The sequence below is a fragment of the Esox lucius genome, chromosome 5 (assembly GCF_011004845.1).
Source record: "Esox lucius isolate fEsoLuc1 chromosome 5, fEsoLuc1.pri, whole genome shotgun sequence".
Lineage (NCBI taxonomy): Eukaryota > Metazoa > Chordata > Actinopteri > Esociformes > Esocidae > Esox > Esox lucius.
Window position 1 is genome coordinate 32045498 of NC_047573.1, and position 18064 is coordinate 32063561.

At 43.0% G+C, this 18064-nt stretch overlaps 1 protein-coding gene across 1 annotated transcript; it reads right to left on the reverse strand.

Annotated features, from left to right (window-relative positions):
* Positions 1-7950: 7950 nt before the first annotated feature.
* On the reverse strand, positions 7951-16803 carry psmc5 (proteasome 26S subunit, ATPase 5). The gene is made up of 12 exons (XM_010864581.4): positions 16703-16803; positions 15963-16034; positions 15798-15867; positions 15577-15674; positions 15403-15459; positions 14532-14762; positions 12896-13022; positions 12400-12590; positions 9100-9198; positions 8750-8860; positions 8350-8436; positions 7951-8151 (listed from the first exon to the last, which is right to left on the reverse strand). Exons 1-12 carry the CDS (start codon positions 16727-16729, stop codon positions 8098-8100), a joined length of 1224 nt encoding a protein of 407 aa, XP_010862883.1. The 5' UTR covers positions 16730-16803; the 3' UTR covers positions 7951-8097.
* Positions 16804-18064: the final 1261 nt, after the last annotated feature.

Genomic DNA, 18064 nt, shown 5'->3' on the forward strand with positions numbered 1-18064 from the left:
AAAGGACCCAGGACCCCATATTCCCCAAGCACCCTCCACAAGATGCCCCGAGGGACACAGTCGAATGCTTTCTCCAAATCCACAAAACACATGTGGATTGGTTGGGCAAACTCCCATGAACCCTCCAACACCCCGTAGAGGGTATAGAGCTGGTCCAGTGTTCCACGGCCCGGACGAAAACCACACTGTTCCTCCTGAATCCGAGGTTCTACTATCGGCCGTATTCTCCTCTCCAGAACCCTGGCATAGACTTTCCCGGGGAGGCTGAGAAGTGTGATCCCCCTATAGTTGGAACACACCCTCCGGTCCCCCTTCTTAAAAAGAGGGACCACCACCCCGGTCTGCCATCCCAGAGGCACTGTCCCCGACCGCCACGCGATGTTGCACAGGCGTGTCAACCAAGACAGCCCCACAACATCCAGAGACTTGAGGTACTCAGGGCGGATCTCATCCACCCCCGGTGCCTTGCCACCGAGGAGTTTCTTGACCACCTCAGTGACTTCAGCCCGGGTGATGGACGAGTCCACCTCTGAGCCCTCATCCTCTGCTTCCTCAATGGAAGACGTGTCAGCGGGATTGAGGAGATCCTCGAAGTACTCCTTCCACCGCCCGACGACATCCTCAGTTGAGGTCAACAGCTGCCCACCTCTACTGTAAACAGCGTTGGTAGGGCACTGTTTCCCTCTCCTGAGGCGCCGGATGGTTTGCCAGAATCTCTTCGAGGCCAGCCGATAGTCCTTCTCCATGGCCTCACCGAACTCCTCCCAGGCCCGAGTTTTTGCCTCCACAACCACCCGGGCTGCAGCCCGCTTGGCCTGTCGGTACCCGTCAGCTGCCTCAGGAGTCCCACAAGCCAACCAGGCCTGATAGGACTCCTTCTTCAGCTTGACGGCATCCCTTACTTCCGGTGTCCACCACCGGGTTCGGGGATTGCCGCCTCGACAGGCACCGGAGACCTTACGGCCACAGCTCCGAGCGGCCGCTTCGACAATGGCGGTGGAGAACATGGTCCACTCGGACTCAATATCTCCAACCTCCCTCGGGATCCAGTCGAAACTCTGCCGGAGGTGGGAGTTAAAGATCTCTCTGACAGGAGGCTCGGCCATACGTTCCCAGCAGACCCTTACAGTACGCTTGGGCCTGCCGAGTCTGTCCAGCTTCCTCCCCCGCCATCGGATCCAACTCACCACCAGGTGGTGATCAGTTGACAGCTCCGCCCCTCTCTTCACCCGAGTGTCCAAGACATACGGCCGCAGGTCAGATGAGACGACAACAAAGTCGATCATCGACCTGCGGCCTAGGGTGTCCTGGTGCCACGTGCACTGATGGACACCCTTATGCTTGAACATGGTGTTCGTTATGGACAAACTGTGACTAGCACAGAAGTCCAATAATTGAACACCACTCGGGTTCAGATCCGGGGGGCCGTTCCTCCCAATCACGCCCCTCCAGGTGTCACTGTCGTTGCCCACGTGGGCGTTGAAGTCCCCCAGTAGAACAATAGAGTCCCCAGTCGGAGCACTTTCCAGCACCCCTCCCAGAGACTCCAAGAAGGTCGGGTACTCTGCACTGCCGTTCGGCCCGTAGGCACAAACAACAGTGAGAGACCTATCCCCGACCCGTAGGCGCAGGGAAACGACCCTCTCGTTCACCGGGGTAAACTCCAACACATGGCGGCAGAGCTGGGGAGCTATGAGCAAACCCACACCAGCCCGCCGCCTCTCACCATGGGCAACTCCAGAGTGGTGAAGAGTCCATCCTCTCTCAAGGAGTGTGGTTCCAGAGCCCAAGCCGTGTGTAGAGGTGATCCCGATTACCTCTAATCGGAACCTCTCAACCTCACGCACCAACTCAGGCTCCTTCCCCGCCAGCGAGGTGACATTCCACGTCCCTAGAGCCAGTTTCCGTGTCCAGAGATCGGGTTGTCTAGGCCCCTGCCTTCGACTGCCGCCCGATCCTCTTCGCACCGGCCCCTTATGGTCCCTCCTGTGGGTGGTGAGCCCACGGGAGGGCGGCCCCACGTCGCCCGTTCGGGCTGAGCCCGGCCGGGCCCCATGGGGGAAGGCCCGGCCACCAGGCGCTCGCATACGAGCCCCAACCCCGGGCCTGGCTCCAGGGTGGGGCCCCGGCTGCGCCATACCGGGCGACGTCACGGTACTCAAAATGTTTTTCTTCATTAAGGGGGTTTTGAACCGCTCTTAGTCTGACCCGTCGCCTAAGACCTGTTTGCCTTGGGAGACCCTACCAGGGGCATATAGCCCCAGACAACATAGCTCCTAGGGTCACTCGGGTACTCAAACCCCTCCACCACGTTAAGGTGGCAGTTCTTGGAGGAGCCTTAGCCATGATTATTTTCAGTAATTCCTGTTCTTCCTTCTTTTAATGTTTTGAAATGCTCGCTTTACCTCAATATCGCTTTTATTTCTCAGCGCACTAATTCATGCGTATTTGACTGGTTTGACTGGTCGTAGTAAATACTTTTCATAACCTGTTCAGACATCATAGAGCATTGTGTCAATAATGAAAAGTAATACATGTTTAACATTTGAGTCTTTGGAATTACACGTCATCCAAGAATTTAAGAAAAGTTACACATTCAGATTTCTGCTGATTAGAAAATCTGTAAACATTTTAGAAATACAATCTACATCCACAGCTTCATTACTCAGTAGTTTTATCACACAAACATCTGTTACATACGTAAACATACATAACACGTGGCCAATTTTAAAGTCTTTGTAGTCAGCATTTAAAAATGATAGAAGTTTATACATGAAGTTGTTTAGAGCATTTGTTTCAACACCGTTTGACAACAATTGCGGCCAATCATCAGATGTGTTCCTGACCGTTTCCATATGTTCAGATTATTAAAACGCTTTATACTGACAAGGTCTTGGTTATAAAAAAGTATACAACCATCAAATCCACTCTTGATAGCTTTGTGCATCAATTGTTTAATCATTAAAGCCACAAAGAATTTGTTTAGATACATGTAAACAGAACTAAAGTTACCCATCCTTAGACACCAGTTTCTTTGTTTTTGTCACACCAAGATTCTACTACGTTGCATTCAGCTTCCGCATTAAATGTATACATGTATTCATCCATATTCTCACTCAGTCTCTGTGTGATGGTCGGCTCCGACTTGAGTTTGAAGAAGGTTCTTAGCTGCCAAGTGAACTTCGGTCAGCAGTGCATGAAAACCAGATGCTTTCAAAGCCTTGACCAGCACGTTTCCGTCGCGGCGTTAAAACGGTCTCCACTATGTCATCATAACGGGTCTCCAAAAGAAAATCAGCCGTGTCGAGACAAGTGATAACTGTGATAACTTTTAGCGTTTGACAGCTTTTGATAGGTATGATAGACTAAGAGGTCCTAGCTGAGCGCCAAGCCGGTCAAGCCATTGACAGTTTCTTTGTGGGTAAGACAGTTGAATCGAGGGTTCAGGGTCCGGGGCTGCATAGCCGGATTCAGCGTTGCCATCCAAGGTCCTTAGCCTTGGGTTCTTCAAACTCTGGTTGGTTGTATTCTTGAGACATATTTCATAGTCATTTGCAGGCCCGGCTCAAAGACGAAGTAACTGAGGGGGCTGTTTAAAATGAGGAGGGGGCTAATCAGTTTTTTGACAATTTTTCAATTGGGTTTAAAACGGGGGGGGGCAGAAAATACAACTAAGGGGGCTAAGCCAACTCTTGTCCCCTCAAGGCAACGGGTCTGGTCTGCCGGCTGCTTGTCAGTCACAGGCGGACTGTCTGTTTACAGGCTGTTTTGAGGACTGTTAGCTTAAGGCAGGGCTTCAGAGTTGTACTTCTGTCGAACAGTGCACAGTCACACTCTAACACACCGACATTGTCAGGAAATAGTTCCAATCACACATTTCATTCCGTCAGTTACTTTAAGCAGTACATCTACCGTAAAGTGTTCCCTGTTTTGGCCCCAAACAAAACACTTTTCGAAAGGTGGTCCATAAACCGGCATTAAAGACCATTTGATCAGTCACACCTGCCTTAAACACTTGGCCTTACGGCAATTCATAAAATGCAACCTCTTATCTCAGGGTTGAAAATGTATCCAGCAATCCGCCCGTATTCCAACTTCCACTCCTGTGCTAAAATATCCTGATGTAGTTGTTGAATTCGGGGGAAACTCCACATCGGTTTCTTTGGGGCTGGCATATTGATGGAGTTTTCACCGTCCATTTGTAATCTCTTGCCGACTGGCTGAGCAGCAGTTAAGCTGGTAATTTTCAACAGTGTTTCACCCAAAATGTTGATTGCTGCACAATCCGCCATTTTTTGTAATGTGTATGTAAGTTTATACAGGCAAGACAATGACCAACACCAGGGTCTGCGTGGTTTAAATACACAGACCACACCAATCACCTATAGACTCTGTGCACCAGCGTAGTGACGAACTTCCGCTTTTGTCTAGAAGTCGGTATTGCAGTTTCCGGTTTACTTACTAATACTCATCCGCATTAGTAAACACCTAAACTCACAACAAGATGAGTGATGAATGACGGAAAAAAAATATATATATAATGTACGTGACTCATTTAAGTTTAAGGTATAAGTGGGGCATCATTTTAATCAGGAGAATGTCCTCTTTTTAATAAATTATGGCTTGTACCATTCAATGACTTCAAATGCTAGACTAGAAATAGTCAGAAAAGGCTATTTATTTTTTATATACTTCCACATAATGCAGGTTTAAGCGCAATTAATACCATATAGGACCAGATGTTTATTTCCTATGCCAGTTGTTAGTTTTCAGTTTCGTTGTGAAATGAGGTTACAGTAGTAAAATAAAAGAGACCTGTTTTGAGGCTATGGAATTTCAAGCTTCATTCAGGTTAGAAGAGGCTGAACGAAGGTTCGTTTCAATTCACTTGCTATGGGGACGCGCAAGCGTTCCAGCTCAGCCAGTGTTCCAGCTCAGCCAGTGTTCTTTTGCTGTTTTGGAGGCTAGGGTGAATTTTTATGCGTTATATTGTCCTGCCTAATACTACACTAAAAAGCAACACGTCGCTAAATAGCTTAGCCGATAGCTGGCCGGCACACCACAGTAAGCTACTTACCCTCGTAGTTGTGCAGATAACTCGATACGTAGAGTTTGAATCCCTTGTTCCGCTTGCTTGTTGGAGCAGGAGACCAGGCATCAACAATTCGATCAATTCGACATCACTAATGCTTATTTTAAGCAGGTCTTGGAGACATCTACTAAAAACTGAAATTTTGGGGCGACGCGGGTGATCGCCTTAAGTAAACCGGAAAATGATATGCCGACATCTGGCTAAAGCGGAAGTTCGTCCATACACTTGTGCACAGAGCCTATTGCCTCATAAAACATGAAAGGTTAACATCCACTGGTTATAAGACATCTGTTGTATTTTTATCATGGGTACACTTCAACTGTGAGAGACGGAATCTAAAACAGAAATCATGCAATCAAATTAATTACTTAAAAATCATACAATGCGATTTTCTGGATTTTTGTTTTAGATTCCGTCACACACAGTTAAAGAGTACCTATGATAAAAATGACAGACTTCTACATGTTTTGTAAGTGGGAAAACCTGCAAAATCGGCAGTGTATCAAATACTTGTTCTCCTCACTGTATCTGTTGCCGGGGGAATTTAGCATTACTGAATCTTGGCACCCTTTTGTTAAACAACAAACATCGTGCCGCTGATTTAACACTTATCAATTACCTGGGAATTTAACAAGCTGGAACCCTAAGACCCTTTTGTTAAACATCAAAGATCTCACTACTGTTATAAAACTTGTCTGGGGGGGTTATCAATCATTGTAAAACATGATATATGCAAGTAACCAGACATGCATGTCATTCCAGTCCCGACCAAGTCCCGACCTAACACGTCATAAGGAAGTCCATACATCCGCCCACCTGTCAGTTCATACCGGAAGCCCCATCCACCAGGGTCATAAATCACCAGTGACATAAGTGACACTACTCACTTGATTTCTGTTAAGGAAGGTCTCCTTCCAATGTCTCTTCAGTGAAGCCCTTTACCTTTAAAATCACAAGTCTCCAAAATTCTACACTAAAAGCGCTGTATGTGGTGTAAGTATAACATATATGGATTCATTTACTTGGAGTGTGTAGGCAGTTCCTGGATGACAAAGGCATTGATGCCATTGACTGGCCCTCATCAGTTCCCCAGACCTGAATCCAATTGAGAACTTTTGGGACGTTGTCTATCGGTGCATCCGACCCGACCAAGTAGCGCCACAGACTGTCCAGGAGCTCACTGATGCCCCAAATGTATTTGTAAAGCCCTTTTTACATCAGCAGTTGTCACAAAGTGCCTTTACAAAACACCCTGCCTTAAAACCCAAGAAGCAAACAACAGTGTGTTGAATTTCAGTGGCTAGGAAAAACTCCTTAAGAAGGCTGAAATTTAAGAAGAAACCTAGAGAGGACCCAGCCTCAGAGGGGTGACCAGTCCTCTTCTGACAGTGCCAGGTGAACATATTAAAGAGTACAAATTCCAGTCTATTTAAACTTAGTCCAGGTCAGAAGGACAGGGACAACACAGGGGAGGGGGGAGGTGGCAGCTGAAATCGTCAGGGATATCGTCTTGATCTGCAACACAACCAGGAGGACTTCGGACAGGGACAGCAACGGGTCTTTCAAGCCAGGTACTCCTCAGGTGTGGGCCAAGACCTCATATCCTCCTAAGTTTAAAACGGCAGGAGACAGGGAACATTTTGAAAATGCATTCCTTGGATCTACAGGGATTTATAGTGGAGAAGGAGAACTGACCCTACTCCCCCAGCATAATAATATGGCAGTGTAAGACCTTGGGGCTGAGACAGGGGGGTCCAGTGACACTGTGGCCCTATTCCGGGGGAGGCCCCGGACAGGGCCCAACAGTTCACCCAGGACACAATTTGCCGTCTCATCAGGAGAATGCCCAGGCATTGTTATGAGTGCATAGAGGCACATGGGGGCCATACACACTACTGAGTAGCATTATGAGTTGCCGTGATGAAATTCACACAAGTTGGAACAGCCTTTGACTTCAATTGTCTACATAAGAGTTCAAATCCAGCCCTCAAGCAGTTTTGTTTCCATTGGCCGTTGTTACATTTTGTCCTCAACAAATTACACCATGTACAGCAAAGATTTTCAGCTTTAATATATTTCGTTCATCGTGACCTGATGAGTGATTTAAGAGTACCCTTAATTTTTTTGAGCAGTGTACATTCGTTAGCTGCTAGTATTTTAACTAGAAAAAAAACATTTGATCACAGCATCAGCTTCTTGACACTGGCTGTCTGGTACGTCTACGGCAGATTTTTCAGGTTTACCTACGAAGCGTTACATGGAGTAGCTCCTGCTTACTTCTCGGAATTGGTCCAGCCATACATACCAATACACACATTAGGATCACAACATGCAGGTCTCTGAGTCACAGCCCACTTGCATTTACTGACCTGCTTGTCTTCTGAACATGCAAAAACATTGACATTGCCCCAAAAAAGGTAAATGTACACTTACAATCTTCATCTGGCACAGCCAGAAAAGGATTTTGGACCCAACTAGGAAGTTTCCAAGCCACTCTGCATTAACTTTTGTTTCTGGCTATCAGTAAAGGTACTTTTTGACAACTGCTAATGTAAAAAGCTTTTTTGAAATAAATGTATTTGATTCATAATCAATTTGCCCTTGAAATCATTACCCTCTGTCTAAAAACGTATCAACCAGAACTTGAACTAGATCAATCATGTTGAAGGGGCCATGTGAGCATCAGGTACAAAGGGGGATTTGTCTTGACAAAATGTTTAACTATAATCAAAACTCATGAAAAGTAGCCTGGTACCTGATTAGTTCTTTGTATAACCGATCCCAGTGGTCAAATTATAATGCACAAACTGATCTGGAACTAGGTGACAGCAAAGGGGGAAAAAAGGGGGGGGGGGAGACTGGTTTCTCAGTGGGGAGACACCATTTATTTTAGAATGAATTGTAGGTAACAATTATAAACCAACCCTAAACAAAAGAGGAAAAATATACATGTGTGAATTTGTGGGTAATTTTCTGCATTGAGGTCCAAAAAAATTCCCAAAGGTCTACTTCCAGAGTTTCTTGATAGACATGTTCTTCTCACTGTCCTTCTGCATAACCTGGTAAGAAATACGGGACAGTGTTATTAACAAGTAATAAAATACCCTTATAAAGAAGCCAGGTTTGTTGACCCCCAAATGACTTATGGCTGCTCTTGCAAAAACAGGCTAGAGAGGATAATTAGAAAGGATACAGAGCCAATTGTTTTTTAAACAGATACAATCAGGTGTTGGTAAAAAATAAGATGGAGGACTAACCTTAGCAACAGCCATTTCAAAGTCCTCCTGGTTGACGTGTACTCTCCTCTCCCGGAGGGCATACATCCCAGACTCAGTGCACACGCCCTGAGAACCAGGAGAACCATGTTTTACACAGTGGAAAAAAGCACATTTGTTTGGTTTGATTCATACAGGCATCCCAATTATTTTCTTTGTCTAATTATTGTTCCTCTTATTGATTATATCAGCTCTGAAAAACATTGGAAGTGATTGGTCAAAAGCCCTGTTAGAGGAAAGGGACCAGAATTCGGCTACAGTCAGCCTTTTGTGCTTCAAGACCAGAGTTGGTTCCCAAAGTAAAGTATGAACACAGGGGGGCAACTTCAACCTGATCAACCTCATGTTGGACAACCCGTTCTAAACTATCCCCATCCCTCACCTTAACCTCGGCCCCGGAAGCCCCGGGCATCAACTCCGCAATCTTCCTCAGGTTGATGCCGCGTGTCAGATTCATTTTCCTTGAATGGATCTTCAGGATGTCCAAACGGGCCTGAGGAGCAGAAAAAAATTGATGGGGACAGAATCAAGAAAATATCCTAGCATGCAGCTTGCTTGAAGATGAGAGGGTCAATGCAAAAATATTCCAGATAAGGTTTTTATTACTAATATAACTACAAGATACAACACTTGATAAACTGAAGAACTAAATTATGACTAGAGTAATTAAAAAAACAAATGTTTCTCAAAATATTTCAGCAGGTAATGAAAATGTGCTGGGTGGGCACTAACCTCTTCATTGGGAGGGGGGAACTCGATCTTCCTGTCAATGCGGCCGGGCCGGAGCAGTGCAGAGTCCAGGATGTCAATGCGGTTGGTGGCCATGATGACCTGAAGGAAACGCATTTAAAACATCATTATTTAGCTTTTTATTCACCTTCTTAAGGGGTTTGGCCCTTTCTACATACATCTGTCTTTTAGCCAGCTACCTTTGTCTATTTAGCTGAAAAAAAGCCAACACTAGCAACGAGACCCTCATACTGTGTAACATTCAAGCTCAGTGAGAGGGGAAAAAAGAAACAACTCAAAATATTTGTGATTATTTGACGTTTTTTGCTTGTGTATTCTAACACATTACTACTTCCCCAATATCCTTTATAAAAAGTACATAATCAACCATACACCCAAAGTGGTGATACTACAATTGAAAGTGATACAATAATAGGAGAGTCAAAAATTCGCCAGATGCTTTACTGTTGTAGGCAAAAAAGGGTCTTCAAATAGTATAGAGAGGGAACCCAAAGTCAAATTTCACCCATGTGCAAAATATGTTTTAAAGTTTGTCAAATGAAGAGAGGCAACAGAACAAATTTGGCAAAGATGGCTAACTATAAATACAACCAGTTTCCGTAAGTCAGGACGCTGTGTAAAAAATGCAAATAATTTATCCCTATATTTAATAGAAAATAGTACAAAGATACATATCAATTGTTGAAACAAAGATATTTTTTTTGTTTTTTTAAAAATCCATGCCCAAATGTTCAAACTGCCTACTGTAATCAGTAATTTCATAAAATATAATCAAACCAAGGGCGTAATTATACAGCTCCGGAAAAAATTAAGAAACCAGTGCACCTTTTTCTTTCCTCCCCAAAAAATTTGAAAAGGAAGGTTTTGAATGAGGAACAGAAGGGTTAAAATTAAGAGACTTAATTTTTTCTGGACCTGTATATTCGGGGGGGGACCTCCCCTCGTTTTAACGACAACATCAATACGTTTTGCGCTGGAACTCTAATTCTGGAATTCATATTTTGCTAAAACGTGTGAGTAATTATACATGGAAACAAAGGTCAACCATCATGAACATTAGCCATCATAGCTAAGTCAACTGGAAAGTAAACTAGCCACATGTCAGAAAGCCCACTTGAAGTCTGAGTAAAGAATCAATTTATGTTGCCCTGCATGTGTAATTTATGTAGACAGTATTAGCTTTCATTTATTGCATATTTGTATAGTATACTATATAGCTGTACTTGCTTGTGATAAAAAGCATTATTAGTGTTTGATTAAACTGTGAGCAGTTTAATTACAGTCAGCTTTCATTCTGTGCGTCATCATGAACAAGAGGAATGATGGCAGTGACATTCATCTGTTTTTTGGGCAGCCTCATAAAATAAGAAGAGTTGAGCACAATGAGAGAGCGTACCAGTCTGATGATAGAAGTAGGCTATGCAATGTTTCTTGATAAAATAATAATTTCCTTACAGATCAGAAATGGTTAGTAATCCATTCCTGAACATCATGGAAAGAAACACCACTTGTTACCTGAACATATTCATTTTGTGTTAACTCTGGTTTGTTCAGAGTAGAGAGAGATGCGAAGGGGTCAGGGAGAGCAGGTGACATGGAGGTGAGTGAGAAATGGAACAAATATTGATGACTGATCTGATATCGCCATGTTGGTGTTATGACATAATTAATGTTGGCACAATTGAGGTTAGGTTAAGGCATGGGTGCCACTGAAATTAGGTTTAGGCACAGGTGTCTCTGAGGTTAGGGTTAGGTCAAAAGGTGGGGGCAGGGGAATATTCTGTCTGTGGACTGGATTAACCAACTAACTACAGGTCAACAATGCAAAACCGATTGGCTACTTGATGCTGCTTATGACATCATTAATTCTAAACTCACATTATTGCACAGATTGTACAACAACTCAAGATTCTAAAGAACTTTGGTGTTGAAAACCATGCCTGATCAAGACAGTCTACTACATGAATTAACAGAGAAACCATCACATATTTAACCTCTAACCTAAGACTTTTCAATTCTTCATAAATTATAATGAACAAGTACAGCTGTAGGGCAAGTGTAGCTCCCCCTAAGTGTTGGGATGACTACTTTATGGAAAATGCAAGACTCATTCTTGGGAAACAACACTCGGCTGAGCAGGCAACGAAGTATGAGATAGCAGAAGGTAGCATCTCTTCCTCTCAGTCCACCTAGGAGAGTGTATCTCTGCCCGCATCACAAGCTCCTTGTGACTCCAGCAGCCCTGGGTCCTCAAGCCTCCACCAGCAAGGTGGTAACGGTAAAGTCCCCTCTCCTGTTGAGCCACTAGTCTGCAAGGAGAAAGGGCGCCGGCAGCTAAAACAGGCTCGTCCCCACCGCTACAACCAAGAGGCCTGGGGTGGAGAACAGAACAGCCACATCTCCAGCTGGCCCCTGGTTACCAGGCTGTGTATCCCTGCTCCTGGCTGCAGAGATGACCAGGTGGAGCAGAACCCCTCTGTATTTGACTAAATGATGGGTCTAACTATAGTCTTACTGTGGTCTTGACCTACAATATCTGTTTGTATTTTTTACCCCTCCTGTTCTATAGCATCAGGAGAGGAAGAGGCAGGAGATCAAAGTGTCAGCCTCCAAGTAAGAGGGCCAAGCACTGAACTGTTGGACATGGACCTAGCTACTATTGGTCTTTAAAAACACTAAAACCCACTTTTTAAACTTCGTCTATTTTCTAAATAAATATTTAGAAACCATACTACTTTTTGCAACTGGTTCTTATAACATTTAGATTTAATTTCAAATTACAATAAAAAAAACATGTACAAATGCTTACTTGTTCTTTACTCTGTACTATGGCAGAGAACATTCAAATATAGATTAAGAGGGTCAGAACAGAGGTTGTTAAATCTCTCCTGGGCAGCCATTGTGTTAGATGTATTCCAAAGACTGCACACCTTTATACAAGCCCTTGACTATTTGATTCAGGTGAACTAGTTTGGGGCTACACCAAAACAGTGAGACGCCTGGGGGCCCGCAGGAAAGGTTTGAGAACCACTAGGTTAGGGGACTATGGAGAGAGGACCAAGAAGTAGACAGAGTGTGATTGATGCCAAGCCGTAGTGTTGTCACTCAGTCTCATCAAGAGACTGACAAGCTGTAATCAGTGGAGAAGTGGACTCAAGGGTGCTACAACATAGAAATGTAGTGAGGCTGTAGACACTGTGTTTGGTGTCACAAAGCCTGAGTGTTACTGTCACATACAATGAGAAATCTTTACCAAGACAACAGTGTATTTGTAAGACACACCTTGATGTTCTTGGTGGCCTCGAAGCCATCCAGCTGGTTCAGCAGCTCCAGCATGGTCCTCTGCACCTCACTGTCGCCCCCGCTGCCCCCCTCCAGACGCGATGAGCCAATAGAATCAATCTCATCCATAAAGATGATGGAGGGCGCGTGCTCGCGGGCCATGACAAACAGCTCCCGCACCATGCGGGCACCTGAGGTGAGGGAAAAGGAGCAAGGTGGCAGCCAGCGTTGAGACGTGACTGAAGTCCTAAAGACAGCTTCTGTTTTACCACTCCCATAGTCACAGAAATATTGCTCACAACTCTTTGCACTTTGAAAAATAAGAGTTGGAACAGGTTGGAGCGTTCTTCAGTCACTTTAAAACAGGAACCACAGAAACATACCTACCCCGATTCTAGAATTCTATATACTTTCAAGACATTATAGAATAAGTCAATGCATGGAAATTCGTAATGGTAATTGATTTGGCCAATCAAAGTAACCGTTGCTCACTCACCCTCTCCAATGAATTTCTGCACCAACTCTGATCCAGACACCCTGATGAAGGTGCAGTCGGTGTGGTGGGCCACAGCTCTGGCCAGAAGGGTCTTTCCTGTGCCCGGCGGTCCGTACAGCAGCACTCCCTGGTGGAGAGGGAGGGAGACAGACACAATGTTTTAACTGTGCTAGAATTAGCTAGTGCCTAGATCAGGGTTGCACATTTTAAGCCATTTCCTTAAAAAGATGGTCGACACCATAAAAGATCAATTAATCGATTCATTAAAAAAAACAAAAAAAACATCTATGCTGAAAAATCTCCAATGTGTCATTTTCTCCCTAAATAAAATCTTAATTTTCACAAGATGTGGACATATTTGACACAACATACCAAACAATCAAAAAACGAGAACAACACTCATACCTCCTTGCTGGATTAAAAATTTAAACATATGGAAATGCAATCAATTTGTTTGGATTAAAAATGTAAAAAGTATATTTTAAAAGATCAATAAAATGTTAAACCTAGGCCTGTATTTAAAATAATAATCCATTGGACTCACCATTTTTGGATGACTAAGCAAACTATATTTAAATTAGGCCGACAACACGCTCTACGGATATACCATAAATACTTTATACAACCATATCAAATATAAACAAACAAAAAAACAAGCAACTTTCCATTATTAAAACACAACAGTTTAAAATGAAGCGTCTTTGAACTCAGATTACTGAACTATGAAAAGCTGATCTGATTTCCACACAAACCTATTGACATTTTTCAAAAATGCTCAGGGTCAAGTTGCAAGTGCATGGGGGTACGGTTTGTCCAGTCTGTTGGATTAGCATCCAGTGGTGGTAGAATATCCCGCAGAAAGTTACTTTATCACAGCAGGGCCTTTCTATGCTCCCGGTAACCGTGCCTCGCAATGGAATGTTATATCTCGGTTCCACCTAGTTCATTAACCGTTCAAAACACCTTCACCGTCAATAATATTTACAGGCAATCTTTCTCCATTACCTGGCCAATCTCAGGTATTATCCCCTGCCCGTTGTTGATCACAGTTATTTCTAGCGAACATCAATGTAATGGTAGTTTGAGAGGAGGACGAACCCTTAGCCAAGGTGATAGGATGTTTGTTTGTCAAGTAATACATCATTAACGTAGTCTTTGTGTCATTTTAACCCACAGTATTTGCAGTGAACCTGATAATTTGTTTAAATCAAAATGAACACAAGCCAGACTTATTTTTGCTTGATTAATATTTCACTGGACTATACAGATTATTCAGGGGGTTCCCCCAGGACTAGTTACATATAGCCTTCTCAAGTAATACTAAACTGAAACTGACTATGTCGATCAAATAAATGGCCATCGATCAAATTCTTATTGATTATTTATCAACGTTGGATTCATTATTGACATCCCTAGCCTAGATGTTATGTTCCTTTGGGATCCAAACCACGGCACTTTTTAACAACGAATATTGAAGAATAAAATCACATTACGCTGCCCACTCAGTGACCTTATACGGTAAACTCAAATGTAAAGGGCATTGAGCCTACTTTATAAGCTCAGAGAGGGTAGCGTAACGGGCTGATCCAACATGTGCATCAAGCAAGAATCCAATAATCCCTTCTGGGCCCCTCACCTTGGGCTGTGCAATCCCGAGAGCCTCGAAGAGTTCGGGGTGTTTGACTGGCAGCTCAATCACTTCCTTGATCTCCTTGATCTGCTTGTCCAGGCCGCCAATCATCTCATAGGTGGAGTCAGGCACTTTCTCCACCATCATAAGGGAGACCAGCGGGTCCACCTTGTTTGGCAGGATCTTGTGCAGGGTGTAGCTGTCGTTGCGCAGCGCCACGCGACAATTTGGGGTCACCTGGCGGGATGTGGCAAAGACATTACCTAGGCATGTAAGTCCAAGAATAATTATGAAGTTTGTTACAGTTCATTCTTAATTTCAGTTTTTTTTTTCTTTTTGGCAAGCCAGTGTTAGAGACTTTACATAAAGGTTGCATAATTTTAGACAGTATATCCGAAAGTAGCATGCGAGAGACAAAATGGGTGCCTGAAAATTACACACATCTCATTTGTGCAACTGCATTTATTACATCATTGTTTTCTCTATGCGGCAATCTAGCTAACTGTCAAAAATGGTTGGAAGTCAAATCACTAGAGAGCTGGCATATTTAGGGGAAAATGGAAGCGTTTCCAAACAAAATTGTCGTTCTCATTAATTCTCAAAGGTTTAGAAATATTCAGTCCAAAAGAAAGAAATATTCAGTCCAAAAGAAAGAAATATTCCAAAACCCAATCAACCATCACTTTACCAGGTAAATACATATTCTTATCAATTAGGGACAATGGTCTTGCTCAGGTAAAAAGTGAGTTTTTGTACCTTGTCAGCTTGGGGATTAGAATCAGGAACTTTTTGTTCACTGGCCCAACACTCTTGGCCTATAGCCAACTTAAAATACTACTACTTCTCATCAACAATCAACAATGCAACCAATACTTACATCATTTATGTCAATGTTCTTATCCACATCCACCACAAATTTTCCCTCTGGATGGACCTGGTTACGGACAGTTAAGGAGTTACAGTAGAAGGTCAGTATCTTCAGGGTTCAAATGCAGTGTAAGAAAAAAAAGTATGTTTCTGCAACAACACAAAGATGTTACGATACACACACCTTGACAAGCACTTTCTTTTTGTCCATGGCCCTCACTACTTCCCCAACATAGGAGCCCTGCTCCTGTAACAGCTGCAGTTCCTCTCGAAGGAGCCGCACTGGGGACAACAAGCTGATTTTAACACATGATGAGCATGTTTCTGAGTGGTAATTTGTTTTTTAACTAGTGGTTAGAAAAAAAGCTTTTTTAAGAAAACAGGCAACATATATAACCATCCTACCTTTTGCATTAAGTTCATTCCTTTGAGCCTGTAGACGTCTGAGATTTTGACTCTTGTCATTCACTGTCAACTGCCGGAATAGAGAAGACATCAACATTATTTTGCTATGTCAGTAGGGTGCAATTAACAGGCAACGTAAGGTCACTTGAACCTGGTTTAACTTACCTGTAACTCTTCTATTTTGGACAGGTAGTATTGCCTGAGACCAGAGCCACCTTTACTATCGTCCAGCTCCATCTGAATACACAGACGTTCAAACCGTGAGATGTTTGTCCTAAACGAAGATGTCAAGTGAAGCAGCTAAACCAAATTTATTATTAAGGTAGCCTGCTGGTTAAGTAAATGAACATCACTGGGAAACATTGAAGCTAGTGCAGTAGCTTCTGCAACGTAGTTAGGTCTACCATTTAGTCAACGCAACCATAACCACTAATACTGGGCTTTGAAATATAATGAGCTATACAGTAGCTACATTGCCTAAAATATGTCACATCATTAGCAGCTATCGGTAGCTAGCTAACTTAGTTAACTTAGCTTCTTTCCGGAAAAATACTGTACCCTACCGTTAACATTACCAGAGCAAGTAAGCCATAGTATTAATAATTATATTTGGGTTATGTACAGCCAAATATTTACAGTGCGAAATGCTGCTGAAACAACCCATAATCAATGTATTTGATTGCAGCTAACATGCTAGCTACATAGCTTAGCTACAATGAGACAGCAAACCGAACCGATTCTGTATGGTTGTCTAAGTTTAAGTTTGTTCAAAATAAATACATCTCCTTCCGCCAAATTTTAACTCCACAGAAAACATTAGTTTATGTTTCTAATTAATGCTACATATACAATATAACCCAAAGGAGGATTTTATTTTTTTAATAAGAAATGAAAAAATCGCTTACATGATGGTCCATTCCGTCTAGCGCCATCTTGAAATGTCAAGCTTCCTTTTTTGATCAAGCATACAATTTCTTCTTTAGTGTAACTCCGAAGTAAAATACAAGTGCTACCGCCGCCTGTAGTGCTGTATGTACTCGTACAGCAAAACGATAAACAGAAATTCAGTTCACTAAATTTACATTTTTATGTTTGTCATTTAGTGGTGAATTCGTACTTTTCAGAATTCTAAAGATAATACAGATTCCATTTTAAAGTCACATCAGCTAGGAAAAGCTGTGCATTAAAAAATATATTTAAGAGTGTAAAGTTAATTGGGTTAATCTTTTTTGTGAGCATGATTTACCAACAGTGCAATGAAAATGCATTATATACAATGGATATAAAAAGTCTACACACCCCTGTTAAAATGGCAGGTTTTTGTGATGTAAAAGAATGAGACAAAGATAAATAATGTCAGAACTTTTTCCAACTTTAATGTGACCTATAACGTGAACAATTCAATTGAAAATCAAACTGAAGTCTTTGAGGGGGAAAAACAAAAAATAAAAAAACTCACAATAACCTGGTTGCATAAGTGTGGACACCCTTAAACTAATACTTTGTTGAAGCACCTTTTGATTTTATTACAGCACTTAGTCTTTTTGGGTAGGAGTCTATTAGTATGGCACATCTTGACGTGGCAATATTTGCCCACTCTTCTTTGCAAAAGCGCTCCAAATCTCAGATTTGCAAGGACATCTCCTGTGCACAGCCCTCTTCAGATCACCCCACAGATGTTCAATTGGATTCAGGTCTGGGCTCTGGCCTCTGACCATTCCAAAACATTAATCTTCTTCTGGTGAAGCCAAGCTTTTGTGGATTTAGATGTGTGCTTTGGGTCATTGTCATGCTGAAAGGTGAACTTCCTCTTCATCTTCAGCTTTCTAATGGGTTTGGTCTGAAGGTTTGGGTCTGAAGGTTTTGTGCAAAAATTGCCTGGTATTTGGAACTGTTCATAATTCCCTCCACCCTGATTAAGGCCACGGTTCCAGCTGAAGAAAAACAGCCTCAAAGCATGATGCTGCCACCACCATGCTTCACTGTGGGTATGGTGTTCTTCGGGTTATGTGCAGTGTTGTTTTTGTGCCAAACATACCTTTTGGAATTATGGCCAAAATGTTCAACCTTGGTTTCATCAGACCATAACACATTTTCCGACATGCTTTTGGGAGACTTGATGTTTGTTTTTACAAAGTTCAGCCAGGCTTGGATGTTTTTCTTTGTAAGAAAAGGCTTCCGTCTTGCCACCCTACTCCTTAAGCCCATTCATATGAAGAATACGGGGGATTGTTGTCACATGTAGCACACAGCCAGTACTTGCCAGA

Coding starts and splice junctions, on each gene's coding strand:
- psmc5 (XM_010864581.4), bottom strand. CDS start 16,729: ATGGCGCTAGACGGAATGGACCATCAT. Junction 15,868..15,962: donor CCAAAATAGAAGAGTTACAG/GTAAGTTAAACC, acceptor CTATTCCGGCAG/TTGACAGTGAATGACAAGAG. Junction 15,460..15,576: donor AAAAGAAAGTGCTTGTCAAG/GTGTGTGTATCG, acceptor GTCCGTAACCAG/GTCCATCCAGAGGGAAAATT.